This window comes from Atheta coriaria, unplaced genomic scaffold, assembly GCF_025399875.1.
Source record: "Atheta coriaria isolate IRGN ID8LTWV9N9 unplaced genomic scaffold, Caltech_Dcor_3.1 hic_scaffold_6_pilon, whole genome shotgun sequence".
NCBI classification, from domain to species: Eukaryota; Metazoa; Arthropoda; class Insecta; order Coleoptera; family Staphylinidae; genus Dalotia; species Dalotia coriaria.
The window spans coordinates 11,813,037-11,830,215 of record NW_027045448.1 but is presented as its reverse complement, the minus strand read 5'-3'; the positions used below and the strand labels follow the sequence as shown (position 1 = coordinate 11,830,215).

Genomic DNA, 17,179 nt, shown 5'->3' with positions numbered 1-17,179 from the left:
ACCTTTGAATGAGTGTTTGCAACATGGTGCAAAAAAAGGTGTATATTTATTTTAGAAATCTGTGAATAGTTTGTTTATAAGCATCTGTGTGTTAAGTGGTGACACGTCTCGCATAATTTAGGTTGGAGGGATTTCTTTCTCCATCTTCGTGAGAACAATATTCCTGTCGGTCTCTGTGGATCTTGTACCAGATGAGTCAGTTTTCAAGCGAGCGCGCAAGTCCAAACAACGAATGTCCGTCATCATGCTTTGGCATTTGTTCTGCAGATCGATATCGATGACGACCTGCTGATCTTCCAAAGCGTTGTACGTTGTCTTTGCGCAGTATATCTTGTCCCTAAGATCTTTTTGAGTTTGACGCAACTGTCGCACTTCTTCTTTAAGACACAGTTCTGCTTCGTCAATGGCTAATTCTGCACCAGGTCTGAAAGTGCGATTTTCTAAACGCGTTTGGCAAAGTTTCAATGCATCAGTTTTGTCTTCTAGAGATTCTTCTAGGGACTTAATCTCTCTTTGTACTTTTTCCATTTCTTCGCGCATTTTTACCAATTGCCATTCCAGTTCATTGCGTGATTTTTGTGTTTCGTAGATGCGTTTGCGAAGAGTAAAATCAACGCGATCTCTTTGAGCACGCATATCATTTCGGGCACGTTCCCGCATCACAAAAAGAGCTTCACGTAGTTTATCAGTATCTGCCAATTCATTATCAGCGAGTAATTTAGTGTATTTTGAATTTTGAAGCCAAGTTTCATATGGAATCGCGCTGAAATAAGTGGTATAAGAAAACAACATGGCGTTGCAGAGGTTACTTACTTCTTGGCAATTTTAAGTGGATCAGTTTTGTAACTGATATTTGCACAGTGTTTATCCAAAGTTAGTTGATCCTTATCAATCTCGATCGTGTCACATTTATCGTTTAGATCAAGGGTGACTTTAAATTTAACTTCTTCTAAACGATTGATTTTCTCCCAAGCGGCTTGACATCGCTCTACCAACAACTTACGAACACCTTCCAACACGCACAATTCCTACAGAATAATAATGAAATTACTAAATTACTAATATGATTCTTAATGATACGATTGATTAATAATCATTACAGTTTTTAATTCGGTATCTCCATCATCATAAGTCAATTCAAACCCTTGACGTCCATCTCGCATCTGCAGACATTCCGAAACAATTCCAAGCGGAATCCCCAACGAGTCCAGTTCCTGCTCGGTGGAATACTTCTCATCCCTTAGGCTTTGTATTTCGTGGTTGAGACGATTTAAGCAGGCAGTTAAAGTATCGCGCCAACGATCCAATTCGGTGATGCGATCCGCCAGCCGGACGTTATTGTGGTACGTGTCCCAATTTGTCTTAATCGACGTTTCATTGCGCAATTGGCGCGCTTCATGGCGCAAATTGAAGGCATCACTGCGGCGTGTATCGTTCGTCTGCTGATTCGCCCATTGCTTGGCGTACCAATCGGCCAACCCCGTATGGGGCACGGGCTTTTCATAAGCAGTTACTGATCCTTGCATTTTGGTCACGAAACGGGAAATGAATTAAACTGGATGAGATGTTTTATTAATTCGGACCACAGCTGAGCGCAAGACTATAAAGACTAAACAAAACTTCAGTGACTGGTTGCAATAAAAGGCAAATTGGGGAAATGAAGGAAGAAACGAAACGAATTTATTGATTTATTTATTTGTATGTTGCTTAGTGATTATATTGATAAAATAATTTTGTTTTCTAGAAGTTTATGAGGTCAACGAAGACACACGCCATTTTGATCAAGTCTTTGAACTTTATGTATGCGTCCATGACATTTAAAACTTCAAAAAGTAGTAGACTTTGTGGTTGACTGCCAATCTCAAAACATGTGTAAATTATAGAACAGATTTCCCATGACCATTTTTGCATCCATTTCATATCATTTATGGGTATTTCCCGTAATTGTATATATAGACTGGATAAAAATAATTTATTATCTCAGCAATAAAATTATAATTAGTGCTAACAACAATTACGAACCTAATAATAGTTTCTAATTGTATAACAAAACTTCACATGTACATCAATATAAACCATTTTTATTGCCTCCTAGAGAAAAACATTACAATTTTTAAAAAATCGTAAGCTATAATTCATAATTAAGCAGCTTATAATGACATCACAGCAGTTATTGATGTGGATTTCGGGAATTCGTGAATCCGCAGATAGTCACTCCGATGCAACTTATGAAACCGGTTTAAATTCGATCGTACATTCCGCACTTTCAAAATCACACCGGAGCGCATAGTCGAAAACACTTGGCATTTCCCGATTACCGAGCAAACTCACGCCTTGGCGCGAATGCACGTCCCATTGAACGGTCTTGCCCACTTCAGTGGCTACCACTGGTCCGCTCGTCACCGTCGAATATTCTGCTCGCTCGTCATCCAGTATCCAATCGACCCAAACCGCAATACCATTGCATTTAAACCTAATTAATATAAAGAAGAAGAAAAAACATGAATCATCTCGAGAATTTGCATGCATGTTTATTCATTACCCAGGCTTTACTTCAAAAGTTGTTTTTAGATCTTTGTTGCTCTCTTTGTTTGGAACATGAATGCTAAAAGAGGCAACTTCTATGGTCTCAGATACAGCAAGACCTGGATATTCCCAAAGTGGTTGAGCTTCAACTACTTCATCGCTTATCTCACAAGACTGCTATAATAGTAATTCACATGTTAAATTTATTACAAAAAAACAAACAATTTCTATCATTCCACGTTAAAAGTACATTACCTCAATTAAATGATCGAATGGTTTCATTAAAAATCCATTACATGTGCCAAGTGGCGCTCTAATTTTGTGTAAATCATCAAACTGCATTGCTACAGCCTTAATAATACATTTTTGAGGAAATATACGCACGTCATCAGTGAGAGACGCTTGAAACTTCTTCAAAAGATGCAATAACAATAAATTATCCCATGGTACTATACTAGTAGTGTAATAAGGTTCAGCTAAAACAATGTTTGCTTTTTCAGCCAATAATACACCACTAGCATCAACGATTTCCACATTTTCAAGACCATTTTCTTTTATAAACGATGCTGTAACGTAACGAGATACCTGATTCGTTTCTAAGAAATAAACTTTCTTAGCACGTTTCGCAGCGACCAATCCAGCGTAGAATCCCTGACTCAACACCAAAACGACGATGTCTTTATTAACATAATCATCAATAATACGCAGGAACTTCTTCGTTCGTTTGGCGTCGTTTAATTGACCGATTCGCGTCCGTGCGTACGCATTATGCAAATTGCAATCACACTGAGGACACTTATAGTCAGCATCTGTGACTTTCAATCCTTCTTTTATATTAAACCACAGAGAATATTCATCATGACAACTTATCAGACTTACTTCTGAACCTTGACTGACTTTTAATTCTTTTGGAAAGTAGTAAATTGCTTGCATCCAATGATCTCTCCATGGAATAGCTTTGCCAGTCTTCAATGGATGAGCCCAATGTGGAGCACAAGACAAGATAATTTTATTATCAATGTCCATATTCAAATCCCACCACATAAACACACCATGTGCAATAGCATTTCGTAAAGATTTCACAATACTGACTGATGACCGTTCGTAAATAAACGGCGTGCGTCCGGAGAAATCAAATCGGAAGACAGCTTGAGGTTCAACTAGACTATTAAAGGAATGTTCAGAGAGTTGACTTAACTGTACATCATGCAAGTTGGCAGTTCCTTTGCAGTTTTTGATTGCCTCTGGAACTTTGATTTCCAGTTCACCATCATTATTGAACACATTATTTAATCTATTCCAGCTGGCTAGTAATGGACTTTCAATAATTTGAGCATAAATTGTACCACTATGCGGAACTACAATGCAGTCTGACTCAAGTAAACACTTGTGTGCATGTTGAAATGTTCCCAGTGCACCTTCACCAATTAATTCAGTATCAAATACTTCTGTTACTAAGATATTTGCTTTGAACTCCATATCTTCTCCTATGATTATGTCAGTGGATCTTTTAGGAATTACTTTTATTTTATCATGGCAGTTGTTCAGTTTGATGACTTCTAATGCACATGCCCCCATTGGTTTGAAAGCTTCACAGGCAACAACAGAATCTGCTTTGTGTCTCACTGCCATCATTGATAATAAACCTGTGCCAGTGCCTATATCAAGCACATTTGCTTTCTTACCTTGTGCGTGCATATGATCGATTGCCACCTTTAGAGCTCTTTCATACATGTTGTTTCGTTCTGTATCATGAAGCATATCAGCAAAGGCTGCTCTTGCCACTTCCTGGTGATAATCATAATCTTCGTTTAAAACTACCCATTGATTTAGACCAGTGAGTGGATTTAGTTTTTGTATGAACTCGCTCATCGTGTGCAAATTTCGATGTTTTAACAAGGCAGATAACATTCGCTTACTTGAAAGCGGTTTAAAACTTGTAAACAAACTGCACATAACCTCGAGACACCATGCTGTAGTATCCACTCACTTGTATATAGTTGGTCGTATATATACAACCAACCCAACTAGATTATGTACATGTGTTTCTATTCAAAAAGTGACTTTTTATGATTTCTGTGGTATTTGATTGCTTAAAAAAAAGGTTTTAATTCTAATTTCTGAAAATTGTTATTTATAGAACTTGGTTTAAACAAAACCCTGTAACAGAAGAGCTTTCCAATTCAAGGATAATCTTATTCAAGGGCCTATCAATTTTTTAATCATCTGCAATAAGTTTAACATACAGAGTTGATAAAATTAATGCTCACGTTGAAGGTACTTTATTTGCATTGGTGCTCAACATCTGTTCTTAAAATTAAACATCCTCTACGTTCAAAATGCGTTAATATCTTGCTACCATAAGCGATCCTGACCGTAACACTAACAATGACCATTATTGTTTGCACAAGAATCACAGAAAAATATATAAACTATATTTGTCAAAAAATTGTAAAATGTAAATAAATACATCCGTAAAATGTCATTAAAATACTTCGATCAAGAAAATATAAATGCTTTCTTTTTGATTCATTCATACCATTAACAAATCTTTAGTATTTTTGTGCACAATCACATGTACGTGAAATGTATAGAAGAACTAGATTTGTTATAGATGTAGATAGATATAGACTTTGAATATTTTAATAACAATGTTAAAAATATCGTATGTAATGTTGAACTTTTAGCGTTTGATAGATGAAGACTTTTAAGATTCGGTTTTCTTATCAAATGTATCTTTGTTTGCGTAACCGCTGACATAACCAGAATTATCTGGAAGGTCTTTTCGTCCACTGATACCTTTTCCTTTACCAGTGTCATCAAAACGTTGTTTATGTGTGCCTGTGTATTTTGATGTGTCTGTCAAACGTTGTACTGTATCGTTTGCTGAACATTTCTAAAACAAATTTATTAGAAATATTGTAATAAACATACAATTGAAAAACACTTACGGCTGATGCTCCAGAATGTCCTGGAGCTCCACAAGATGTCATCTTCTTTTTAAGATCTTTCACTTCAACCTTCTTTGCTTTTGCAAAATCCTCCAGGAATTTATTGTAGTCCGTAATGGAGACTTTCAACGATTTCAATTTCTTAAAGTAAATACCAGTATCCGTCGTCGTGATTGTTTTGCCATCGATGACTTTGGCTTGTTTCATCCATTTGTCACTCTGTGAGAGAGTGATTGTTTTGCCATCCGATTTGAGGTCGCCAAACTTGGAGAAAGCTCTAAACTGTTCGGTAAACGTTGGTCCTGCTTCGGCCTTTTGTTCAGTTTTCGCGTCGCCATTTTCCAATTTAACACTCGCGACAGCCTCGGCCACTTCTTCAACTTTCGGTTTTTCACCTTCGGCGGACATTTTGAATTCTACAATGTGCAATATATAAACAACTTGTTGACATGTTACAATATTTATCTTATCAATTTGTCAAACATATTGTTAATCTTGTTTGTTTGTTTAGAAATATAAATATACTGGTAATACAGGTTCAAGCACATGAATGGCATTCAAAACCACTTGAGTATCATATTGAGCATTACTATTTCCATGTGATGATGAGATCATCTATTAATAGTATCTGGCGGCAATGTACTTTCTATTATAAATCTAATATATTTGAATATTTCCTCATACTTTGCCCAACTCTTGCTAGTTTCATACAAAACGTGCGTAAATATTAAGAAAAAGTGTGAACGTTTTTTTTATTACAAAATGATCTCATCGTAAACAGGAATAGAATAATTAAACCGTTTAATTTTAAGGTGGGACCACAAATTGTACCTAAAATTAAGCAGAAACAAAGCAATTGCCAGGGCAGGCAATAATTGCATCGCCGATTAAAACACCTTAAATGATATAAATAACTTCTTAATAAGTTTTTACAATAATTCAACTCGTATTGTTTAGTGATTTGTCATCTCAAAGAATTACGTGATGTGAATGACGTAATGCAAATTTGGAGGCTTTGTTCAATTCACTGCCAAGTGATAAACAATCAATAAATAAAAAAATACTTCATAAACCTTGTACACACGTATCTAACTGACTAGGTACCATCAAGCACGAAATATTTAAATGAGTTCTAATTAAGTAGATTTTATTACAGAGAGTGCGAAAGAGGTTTTTCTCGCACGCATCAAATACAAAAAGTGAGTGCGTGCACATGGAAATGCTGGGAAGTTCCGACATTCCGACCAGCACGCGTACAATGGCTTTAGTTTTGAAAATGGGCCGCGCACATTTTGTGTGCTTAATGTTTTAGCTGCTGGAATTGTTTGCGCACGCCGGGCAGCTAAGTTTCGCATGGAAAGTCTACATTAACGGATGCAAATGTAGTGGTTTTCACTACTGAATTCAAATAAGTGTCATGACTATAAATAGCTTTGAAAATTCACACTATAACTCACTTATCACGGGTCACGGGCGCTACTTTCTGTTGTTTTTTTGTGTATCTATTCACAGGAAAATATTTTGTTGAATTTCGGTGGATTACTTTGATTCTATGCGAAATTAGCTGCATGAAAACGTTCGTGCTTGAGATGTTTATCTTCCGTCAGGTGATTTATCACATTTTGTTCGTTTTCATGACATGCGTGTAAAGATAAAACTGTGTTTACTGTTAAGGGCTTTAATTTGTATAATTATAAGTGAAGTAAAAGCTGGTAAAGGTAAGTAATTAAATTTGTTCGCATTTTATTCTTTCTTTTTTTCTATTGATTGAGTCATAGTATAGGGATGTGCATGACTATTTTCTATTATGAGAGCGTGAGTCATAGCCCAAACAAGGAATTGTTGAGGGTTGCGAAAGGACGCAGCGTGCATCGCAACACAAAGCTTTTTGCCTGCGCACACGTCCTGGACGCAATCGATCGTCATCCCGCAAGCCCTTATTCTAGCTTCCCGGCGTTCCCGCGCTTCCCTTGCAAATATTCCGCACAATCCAATTTTAGATCAGATTAAATTCACTTCAACAAAACAACTGATACATTTTACTATGAATCTACGTCTTGGAATTTATATTTTTATTTAAATTTATTTTCAGTTGTCATGTTTTGAATATGATTTAAATTAGTATTCTGGAGAGTGAGTTTAGAATTACAATTGAATATGGTAACAGGTACTTACAATATTAATAAATTGCGTGTTGCGTATCCAATGATTTTGATGGGGAACTTAATTGATGTGTGTGTATATCACTGCGTGTTTCCTTCCAATTAAACTGGGTTTTCCATCTGCGTTCGTCGGCGTCCAGAATCGCACTGTTTTGCAGGCGGCTGGTTTTATCGCTGTGCGCGTTGAGGAGAGAATTTCGCGCCCACTCCTCTAACGTGTAACACGTATAGGTATCAGTTTGAAGGATTGATCCAAACATTACAATAATTTAATTGTAGGCACATTATTTAAAAAAATTATATTGAGTTTCTTTATGTGTATAAATTTTAAAATGAAAAAAGGTCCTTACAAGGATTAGTGTTATTTGTGTTGCCTACTTTTACCTATGAAATTTATATTAAACTACTTGTTATTTTGAAATTTATTTATAAAGTTTATTCATTTCTCGGTCTTGGCAAGCATTTTATTCGTCCCCGGTGGTCCACAGTTAGTCAGTCTGGATCTCACATCATCCCGTTCTAATTTATATTCCCGACACAGCGCGTCAATATATTTCATAAACACGGGAAATGTTAACGTGCGTGACCTACAAGATAATCGAAGATAAAAATGGCAATGTAAGCAGATGCAATAATGTAAGTTTTACTTAAAATAATTGAAAACGATGCCGGTGTCGGTGACAGTGATGGTGCGCCCGTCCAAAATAAGAGCTTGCTTCAACCATTTATCGCTTTGCGTCAAGGTAATTGTTTTACCATCGGATTTAGCGTCGCCAAATTTGGAAAATAACACAAATTGATCTTGTAATGTTGTGCCCATTTATTGTACATTGGATAATTGTAAGATTTATGTATTAATTTATTCTGTTGCACTCAGTAAATGTGATTATATTGACAGGAACAATGAAAAAATATGATTTCATGGCATTTCATGACATTTAATGATAACTAAGTTTTCAAGGTGTACATGGGTTACAACAATAAAAAAAATGTTTGTTTACTACCATCTAATTAATATTGTGAGGAAACTTATAAGAAACATGTTGATAGCACAATAATATGGGTAACTAAAAAATTTATGTCTTTCAGTGCATTTATTTATATAGCATCTTTGTCAGTGGGTTCATACAATTAAACGTTGTAAGGCCAATCGCAAACTGCAAGAATTGGGTTGAATACAAGTCCTCCAGCGCAATCTTTCTCCCATTGGCCATCGTTGGCACAGTGGCAGAACTTGTGGGGGTCTACAGGGTGGGCCAGATGAAGGTTCGCATCTATGGGGTAGGTAGGAGGACAGACCGATTTGCAAACATTAGCAGGTGAAGCAGTTGGAGCAGCAGTTGGAGTAGCAGTGGGTGTAGGAGTAGAGGGTGCAGAGGTAGGTGTAGTTGGTGCTACACTTGGGGTGGCAGTTGGGGCAACGGAACTGGTGCTTGCAAACGGACAACCAGCACGGTAAGGCCAGTCACACACCATCAGAGTGGGGTTGAAGTGAAGTTCAGCGGGACAATTTTTCATCCAGTTACCATCATTGGCACAGTGACAGAACTTAGTGCAATCATCAGTATATGGCAAATGCACGTTGGCGACAATGGGGTTGTCAATCGGGCAAATGGCGTCACATACATCTTCGGGAACCGGTCCCTTGACAGCAAGTGCTACTTGCACAAACAAGCAGACACAGGCGAATTGAAGTACAGCTGTAACAAAAAAATTGATTAGCTTAGTTATTATGCTTAAATATTATATAATTTAATTATTATTTTATTTTATTTTTATTTTCTTCTTAATTATTATGTTTGAAATGTTTACTTACAGTTCATGATGAGCTGGGGAAATCGTTGGTAAGACAAGTGAATCTACCTTGATTGGTGGTGCTCTGTGAGTGCCTAACTGTGCAATTTTCGTTCGTTTTATACGAGAAAATTATCCAAAAAATTCAAGATTACGTTAACAAATTTTATCACAAAATATTTTATTAATCGCATTTCTATGAATCTGAAATCATTGCAATTGAAACTATTTTTATTAATGCGTTAATTACATCCTAGGATTAAATGAATAATTAATTTACGATTGAATCCTTTGTAAATCAATACATAATAGTCGGTAATTAATAAATTAAATCAGATAAATTAAATCAGATTAGTTAAATTCTCTGAACTAAGCCGTTTTTTGTTAATTGAGTAGCAGTTTGGACATCTTATAATTTTTTCTCTCCAAAATTCTGATACCAAAATGAAGTTATGCTAACTATTTAAAGTAAAACATTGACTTTTGTTTTTAAGAATAATTTTACAATGACAGAAACAATTTATTATCCAAACAGTGTCAAAACATCAATCTGTTAACCATTTTCGTTCTTCCATATTAATTTTCATTAGTTTTACAAAATGGCTGGCCGAATGATAAGAGTAATCTCTGCGCATGCATCTCGAGATCTGGAAAAGACTTATGGTTTACGCACTGACACTGGCAAGCAATTCACATTCTGGAAGCGGCAGATACGCAAACGTGAAGAACCAAAATATCAATACGACGTCGATAATCAATGGAGCCAACAACACTGCTTCTACTTTTTCTTTGCCCTGCTCGGAAATGGCTTTGATACAATGCCGCACACAATGCGCTTTGCGTTGAAAACCTCTGGTGGTCTATTCGTTGTCTATGACTTTTTCTTCTCACTTTTAATCACATTTCCACTCTTATACACGGAAATGTTCCTAGGCAAATACAGCAATTTGACCAACAGTCAAATGTTCCGTATGATGCCAATATCTTTCGGCGTTTGTGTCCTGACGTTACTTCAAGATATGCTCTACGCATCAATGAGTTCACCATCAATTGCAATGTCGCTCATGGCAACATTTGATCATTTATTGAAATCAACCTGGACTTGCCCCCCTGGTGATCCCATTTGTTATGATTATAAAGTTGAGGGACCACTGGGTCCAAATTGTACCAGAATCAATATGGTGCTTGATTGCAACGGGAAAAAACGATTAATAGTCAGCATGCATCATTATTGGTCGAATTATCAAGACAGGCACGACTTTCAAGCGAATTGGTCACTAATACTCGTCACGCTCATCACATGGATGTTTATTACAATAATTGTAAACCTCAAAATGAAGTTCCTGGAATTGGTAAAGAACATTGCTTTGTTTTAACAGAAATAACAATGATTTTATTATTTAGCTGTTGAAGATATTAGTGATTCTGAATGTGATTTTACACATGGTGCTGTTCTTACTTGCAATTACAAGCTTAGGTGCAAGCAGAGCATTATTCAACATGTATGATTTTAAGATACGATCGATAACAGTGTATTCTGTACGTAAAATCTTTATTTAATTTATTTTGCGCTTTCCAAACTATTATTTAAATGTTTTAGGTAATATTATCCGCATTTCTAATGCCAGTGAAACACAACACACTCTATGGAGGCGGTTACATGACATATGCTGCAAGCATTAATTACAAATCTAAATTTGGGCTAACCACAAACAGTCTTCTTCTTTTGTGTGCAAATTATACTTTGAATCTGTATTATATGATAATTTTTCATGCAATTATTGGTGTTCTGGGAGAAGCTACTGGCGTCAACTACAAAGAAATATTTTTTCCATGTAAGTATAAACTTTTATTGCATTTGTGGAGCGTCGATTATCCGAACGTCGCTTAACCGAACGACCGCTTATCCGAACGAAAACATTTCGCAACACTTAGAAAAATTTTCGATTTTTTTCGATTTTTTCGGCTAAGTCCGAAAATCGACACTTTTAATATTTTTTCATTTTTTCGACTAAGTCCAAAATTTTTTCAAAGACCTGCAAAATTCATTATGTTATGAAACTTAGTCGATAAATTTATATTACAAGTCGAATTTGATGTACTGAGCATATGTAAGGTCGATTTTTTTGGTTTCAGAAGGTTTTGACGGCGGCTTAGGATTCGTTAAAATCCGAAAATTCGATTAGTTCGATTATCCGAAAAAAACGATTTTCCGAACACCCATGTCCCCCAATTAGTTCGGATAATCGGCGCTCCACTGTATATAATTGCATTAAAGTGAATCCAAGATAAAAAAAAAAAAGACTTAATCTGTGTAATGATATCAGTTGTAGGAATGTACTACTCTCTCGTATCGGAGTTTCTGCGATTAATGAACTGTCCTCATGTGTTTATATCAATATATCACTTGTCTAACTGGCTTCTAGAATGTACAAAACTTACAATTATAATTCGTATGCATATAAACGGATTGTACGACTTTTTTCCGACGATTGTTCAGTTTAAAATTCATACAAGAATTGCATGGGTTGGCATATGCACATTTATAGGTCTTATGGATACAATGGGGGTTTGTTATTTAAATTAATCCAAAAGGAATAAAAATAATAAATTATTTTATTGTTTTCTGGTGTGTAGATTTGTATAAGATTGATTAATGAAGTAATGTGGATGGCCAACTTGTACATGATGAGCGGTATACAACTTTTTATACGAGTAAGTATTGTAAATTAAAAAATTAGATAAATGTTTAGACTGTATTGTTACATTATCAGAGTTTGCTGTTATTTTATGGCTATGGAGTGGCGAGACTTAACGATGATATTCATTTCTTAAGTGGCTACAGACCGCTAAAATTCTGGCGATTTATTTGGTACCTTTATCCATTTATGCTCGCATTTTTATTACTGACATTAGTAATCAATGGTTGGAATAATCAGGAAGAAATTGATTTCATTGCAAATGATTTTCTAAGTCATCCGATAATGGATGGCTTTTGGTATGTTTGCTGTGGTATAAGCGCCCTCTGTATTTTTGGTTTATTTATTACATCATTTCTTTACGTTGTTCTGCAAATGCGTCAATCAATGGTTATTAATAGTTATATTTCTTTGAATTACTTTTATTGTGATACAATATTTTAGAAAATTACATTGATGACTCCATTGTTTCATTGGGGACCTAAAGACAGAGAACAACGAATTGCACGTAAAGCATTCACGCCTAGAGTGTCAATTAGATCACAAAAACCCAAGAAACAAAGGCAAAGATTCCGAGAACATTCTGTGCGGCAACAACATGAAGTTGAATTTGCACAAAAAATAAAACGTGGAAGGCTTTTCGTTGATAAGCAATTCTTTGCTAATCTTGGAGTAAGAAAGAGATCAAAAAGTAAAGAGATTAAAGGAAAACCACCGGTGATTGTCATACGACAAAATGAATTACATCCAGATGCATAAATACTTATGTAAAAGATTGATCCATTAACTGGGTTTTGAGAGCTTTCAAAAGCTCCGTGTTTTTGTTTCATGAGCCACCACCAGAGGCCTCTAAAGGTACAAATAACAGCGCCAGAACAACAAGGCGAGCTGATTATACAACTTGTACAACATTGAATACAGAGAGAAACACTTCAAAAGTTCCACGTGCATTGCAAACATGGAGCAACAACAAATACACATTCAAATTGAAAAGTCGGAAGCATTGTCAACACGTAAAAAATCAAATGTGCAACTATTACCTTTCAAAATTCATGCCGATTGCGAAGCAAAAGTGGAGCAATACTTCAACAACTTTGTACAAAAATCAGAAAACGGTTAGTTTAATGAAAATTCGGCGCCAAAACGCGTAACCTCAATTGTTTCGCCTTACAAAACAAAAGTTATTCATTTATTTCATATTACAGGACAGCTTAGCGGTTCATTTCGAGGATATCCATTAAAAGGTCAAACTATTGAAGTTCCCAAGGGATACAAAGGTGTGATATTTCATGAGAGTAAATGCATGCAAAAGGAGAGAAATTTATATGCTGTCAACAATTTTGATACCATTACATACTGGAACTGGTCAAAAATACCCAGCAAAAATGATGCAATAATGCAGGCACTTGACTGGATAGATATTGCTGAAGCTGTAAGCAAAATTTATAATTTTTAAATATTTTTAGTGCTAAATTACATTTTTTTCAGTTGCACTCTCCAATTAATGAAGAATGACATACAGTTTAGTTTTTAAATCATTGTTTTACCTTGAATGGGAGTATGGACAAGTCAACATCCCACTATGATTATTTATTTATTGAAATGCCTAATAACAAACTGTAAACTTTGGCTTTCAGGATTATAATATAACTTTTATAAAATAAATTAAAGTGTGATTACAATCATAAATAATGCCTACTACATTAATATAGATAATGACTAGATTACATTGTATGAATACCTTATTAAAATGCACAAAAAATGCTGTGTGTGGAGTTGATATTGATAAATATAAAGTTTGACATTCAATACACATAAAAATTGGCAAACTCAATCAGATTTACAAACTGATTAATAATTTAATTAAAATTAACATTATCACATTGGTGAATCAATAATTTATATAAATAAATTAGGAGATTGCAAAATGCATATCAATCAAAGTAAATAGTTATTTTTTTGGACTGATGTGAGAGTGAAATCTCACTTATTAGCAAATGTAATCAAAGTTTATATCCACTTGTTTGATGAATAGCAATATTAGTATTGCTAGAGTATCCTGTACTTTTCATGAGATCAAAAAATATTTCTGTTTGCATATTTGAGTTGATACTACACTTTCGTTATATGGCAGGTTTATAATCGTAAATGCGTGATGCGTCATATAGCATATCATAGTCGTATACATAAAACAATTCAGCAAGATTAACATAAATTACTTAAATTAAATGATAACCACAGAAATAGTTAAGTGACTTAATTGCTAGCAACATTACGATCGCCATCTTTGGCCGTATCGATCTGCCTCATGCGCTTCTGCTGCTGCTTGATAAAAGAGCTAAGCTTTTCCAAGAGGAATTGTTTATCGTGCCCCTCTAGCACGAGTTGGTTCTTGAGCACGACCACCATATGTCTGTTTGCCATTGTAACCGCCGTGTAGTAATACAATAAAAGCAAGAGCAAGATTAAAACAGGCACCGCAAAACCTGCAGTTGTCAAAAAACTAAAAATACTCTGTACCGGTGATGGTAACGTGTGGAAAGTATCTGTTACAATTTCCCATGCCGTGCTGACTCCACGGAACGGTCCGCATGACTTCGACGGCTGAAACTCCGCAATCGAGAATACAACCGGGAAGAAAGCGAAGAAGAATGACAGCAGCAACACCAGCATAAACATTGAATTCGACCGCGAGACGCGATACAATATCAAACTGGGTTGTGAGTTCACCAAACACGCAAACTTCTTGATGTGGAACATCAGAATAAAGATGACGGTGACCATCAACGGCAGAAAAGGTGCGTAGAATGAACCAAACCAGCAGACAGTCTGCAGGTAGATAACATCCAGCACATGTCGTGGCAGTTCAAATGATTGCGCGCCGACAAACTTTGCGCATTTGCTCTCAAACTTACCGATTCTCGACCGGATGAAATTCACAACGAACGTCATCACGATGTGATTCGCAAAATCGGTGAGCGCAAGTTTGTACATTTGTTGACCAACAAACGTCTCCCAACAGGGCATGTTTTGATGCAGTGAGCATTGATCATCGCTTCGTGTTCCATTAACTTTTACATAGATGGATACATAAAGTATACCCAAAGATGCAAGTCGCAGGACGATTGTGCGCAGTAGTGATAAGCGTACCTGAATTACAGGACTGTAGTTCTCGAACTGCGCTACGGTGTTGAACAGCAGTGGCACGGCCATGTTGAGGAAGACGATGACAATACTGGGAAGAAATTCATTCAACAGCCGCACGACATCGTCGTCAACGAAGAATAGACTTGTTTTTGACTCGTCTCGGTTGATTTTATCAGTGTTACTCGTAGAGTACTCGAAGACTATATAAATCAGGAAGCAGGCAGCTGCAAGTATGGTCAGCACAAGCATGTGAAACAAGCAGCGCATTATGATAATCTTAGTCTTTTCATCTCTCGTCCGGCTCTTCCGCTCCTCCTCCAATCTTTCACTTTCTAGACTACTCTTGATCTCTTTGAAGATCGCCTCGTGTTTCTTCGCTGCGGACTTTTGATTCTCAATGCAAAAGTCCCAACTTCCAAAGATCATGTTACAATACATGTAGAACTGACCTTCGCCTTCAACCAAGCGCTCTTTGAAGCCTTCAGACGCCGCTCGGACAATCGCAAACAACGTCAGCAGGAAGCAGACAACTGTTACCGCTACATACGCCAGCGGCATGTTGTAATAGAGTAAATTATCCTGTATAATATAATCGAATATGACGTTTGGATAATGCCCATAGAAGAACAGAGTCTTTTCCATTTCTCCGGTGCCTTGAAACAAGTCCTGGACGATGTTTGTATCGCTTGTTGTGTTAAAATAACTCGCTGAACAACATTCTGGCGAATTTGGTTGCTCGCCTGTTGCGCATTTCGTGGGATTTTCATATCCGAACAAAATCGTAGGCAGAATTACTACCAGAAAAAGCAACGTGAATGTGAATAAATTCAAGAATATCAACCATTTGATGAATAAGAAGTAGGAGACGACGCCCGTACCGAAATTACCTTCGATTGTCTTGAGCGTACCGCGCCACAGTTCCATTTTCTGATAAATATCCTGCATGCGCGTTTTGGTCTTCTCCCAGAATTTCCGCCGCTTCCATTTAAACTGTTCATAGCCTTGTAATCTAAGGCAGGAACCTACCTGTAGTTTTGCCTTGATTTCCTTCTTCTGAGACATAGGGATTGGCATTGCCTTGATCTCCTGAATTTCTAACCATGTTGTCTTCTCATTTGCACTGAACTCTGATAAGTCTGGCATCATTGAGAGTTGGACATCATTTGTTACAGACTGGCGTCTGATGGTTGCGGATTCTCTCCTCATGGTCGGCTGACGACGAAATGTTCGAGTGTCGGTTGTGTTGTTTCTCAAACGCATTGTTGCAGCAACTACACAAAATAAAATAATTAAAATTTAATTGTATTTTATATTGCCAAATATATTTTGTAAGTTATAATTGCAAAATAAACCTTCATACCTGCTCTAGTTTGTTTGCTTGGAAGTAGTGTAGTCAAATGATGAGGGTTGTGTTGCAACACATCAAAATCATTTGGATTGGTAGGATAACTCTCCTGATAGAATTCCACCCCTGCTTCCTCCCAGCCCTCAGATCTGTGGCCCTTTTTCTTGGCTCCGCCAGACATGTTGTTAATCCAGGTGTGTGACAATCTCAACTGAAAGGCGGATGTTGTTAATAATGAACTTATCTGCAGTGCCAAAAATTTCCGAAAACAATACTTACATTATCAGCAGATGCCGTTTTTGATAAGCTACGTTCATTGTGGTCTGAGATGAATCACCGCTACGATTGAAGGTGACCGCGCGTATTGTTTTGATAAGTTGGTATCTTTTAATCCGCGGAATCATAACTTAACTTCACCTGACTCGTGAATCAACAACACCGGCGCCATTTCGATCGGCTGTGCTGCTTGTCAGTGTGGTCAGTGTCATTCGTCACGCTGTCAGCGTTGCACTCTGTCGCACTAATCATTCTTCTTGAGTTGGGTGGGTAAAACGC

The 17,179-nt window shown here is 36.6% G+C and overlaps 7 protein-coding genes and 1 long non-coding RNA gene across 9 annotated transcripts; 3 read left to right on the top strand and 5 right to left on the bottom strand.

Annotated features, from left to right (window-relative positions):
• Positions 1–3: 3 nt before the first annotated feature.
• On the bottom strand, positions 4–1,716 carry LOC135794302 (tektin-2). The gene is made up of 3 exons (XM_065305528.1): positions 1,101–1,716; positions 814–1,028; positions 4–763 (listed from the first exon to the last, which is right to left on the bottom strand). Exons 1-3 carry the CDS (start codon positions 1,524–1,526, stop codon positions 118–120), a joined length of 1,287 nt encoding a protein of 428 aa, XP_065161600.1. The 5' UTR covers positions 1,527–1,716; the 3' UTR covers positions 4–117.
• A 345-nt stretch (positions 1,717–2,061) lies between these two features.
• Art7 (arginine methyltransferase 7) lies at positions 2,062–4,691 on the bottom strand. Of its 2 annotated transcripts, none has more exons than XM_065304611.1 (3): positions 2,782–4,691; positions 2,543–2,703; positions 2,062–2,473 (listed from the first exon to the last, which is right to left on the bottom strand). In XM_065304611.1, the coding sequence occupies exons 1-3, from the start codon at positions 4,480–4,482 to the stop codon at positions 2,227–2,229; spliced, it is 2,109 nt and encodes a 702-aa protein (XP_065160683.1). In that variant the 5' UTR covers positions 4,483–4,691; the 3' UTR covers positions 2,062–2,226. The 2 variants fall into 2 exon arrangements, with proteins under 2 accessions (XP_065160683.1, XP_065160684.1); XM_065304612.1 differs by having other exon boundaries at positions 2,543–2,700.
• LOC135793602 (uncharacterized) lies at positions 4,507–5,040 on the top strand. The gene is made up of 2 exons (XR_010548658.1): positions 4,507–4,607; positions 4,667–5,040. It is a non-coding gene; the product is annotated as an uncharacterized lncRNA (long non-coding RNA).
• On the bottom strand, positions 4,793–7,813 carry ringer (tubulin polymerization-promoting protein ringmaker). Its single transcript, XM_065304613.1, has 3 exons — positions 7,653–7,813; positions 5,478–5,893; positions 4,793–5,422 (listed from the first exon to the last, which is right to left on the bottom strand). The coding sequence occupies exons 2-3, from the start codon at positions 5,883–5,885 to the stop codon at positions 5,234–5,236; spliced, it is 597 nt and encodes a 198-aa protein (XP_065160685.1). The 5' UTR covers positions 5,886–5,893; positions 7,653–7,813; the 3' UTR covers positions 4,793–5,233.
• Positions 7,814–8,714: 901 nt separating this feature from the next.
• LOC135793600 (peritrophin-1-like) lies at positions 8,715–9,543 on the bottom strand. Its single transcript, XM_065304614.1, has 2 exons — positions 9,456–9,543; positions 8,715–9,339 (listed from the first exon to the last, which is right to left on the bottom strand). The coding sequence occupies exons 1-2, from the start codon at positions 9,460–9,462 to the stop codon at positions 8,771–8,773; spliced, it is 576 nt and encodes a 191-aa protein (XP_065160686.1). The 5' UTR covers positions 9,463–9,543; the 3' UTR covers positions 8,715–8,770.
• Positions 9,544–9,956: 413 nt separating this feature from the next.
• On the top strand, positions 9,957–12,891 carry LOC135793381 (sodium-dependent noradrenaline transporter-like). Its single transcript, XM_065304319.1, has 7 exons — positions 9,957–10,785; positions 10,838–10,972; positions 11,034–11,268; positions 11,761–12,002; positions 12,071–12,148; positions 12,208–12,522; positions 12,577–12,891. The coding sequence occupies exons 1-7, from the start codon at positions 10,033–10,035 to the stop codon at positions 12,889–12,891; spliced, it is 2,073 nt and encodes a 690-aa protein (XP_065160391.1). The 5' UTR covers positions 9,957–10,032.
• Positions 12,892–12,936: 45 nt separating this feature from the next.
• Positions 12,937–13,824, top strand: LOC135793383 (uncharacterized). Its single transcript, XM_065304321.1, has 3 exons — positions 12,937–13,247; positions 13,338–13,564; positions 13,621–13,824. The coding sequence occupies exons 1-3, from the start codon at positions 13,091–13,093 to the stop codon at positions 13,645–13,647; spliced, it is 411 nt and encodes a 136-aa protein (XP_065160393.1). The 5' UTR covers positions 12,937–13,090; the 3' UTR covers positions 13,648–13,824.
• Positions 13,708–17,162, bottom strand: LOC135793380 (transmembrane channel-like protein 7). The gene is made up of 3 exons (XM_065304318.1): positions 16,904–17,162; positions 16,640–16,835; positions 13,708–16,550 (listed from the first exon to the last, which is right to left on the bottom strand). Exons 2-3 carry the CDS (start codon positions 16,803–16,805, stop codon positions 14,389–14,391), a joined length of 2,328 nt encoding a protein of 775 aa, XP_065160390.1. The 5' UTR covers positions 16,806–16,835; positions 16,904–17,162; the 3' UTR covers positions 13,708–14,388.
• Positions 17,163–17,179: the final 17 nt, after the last annotated feature.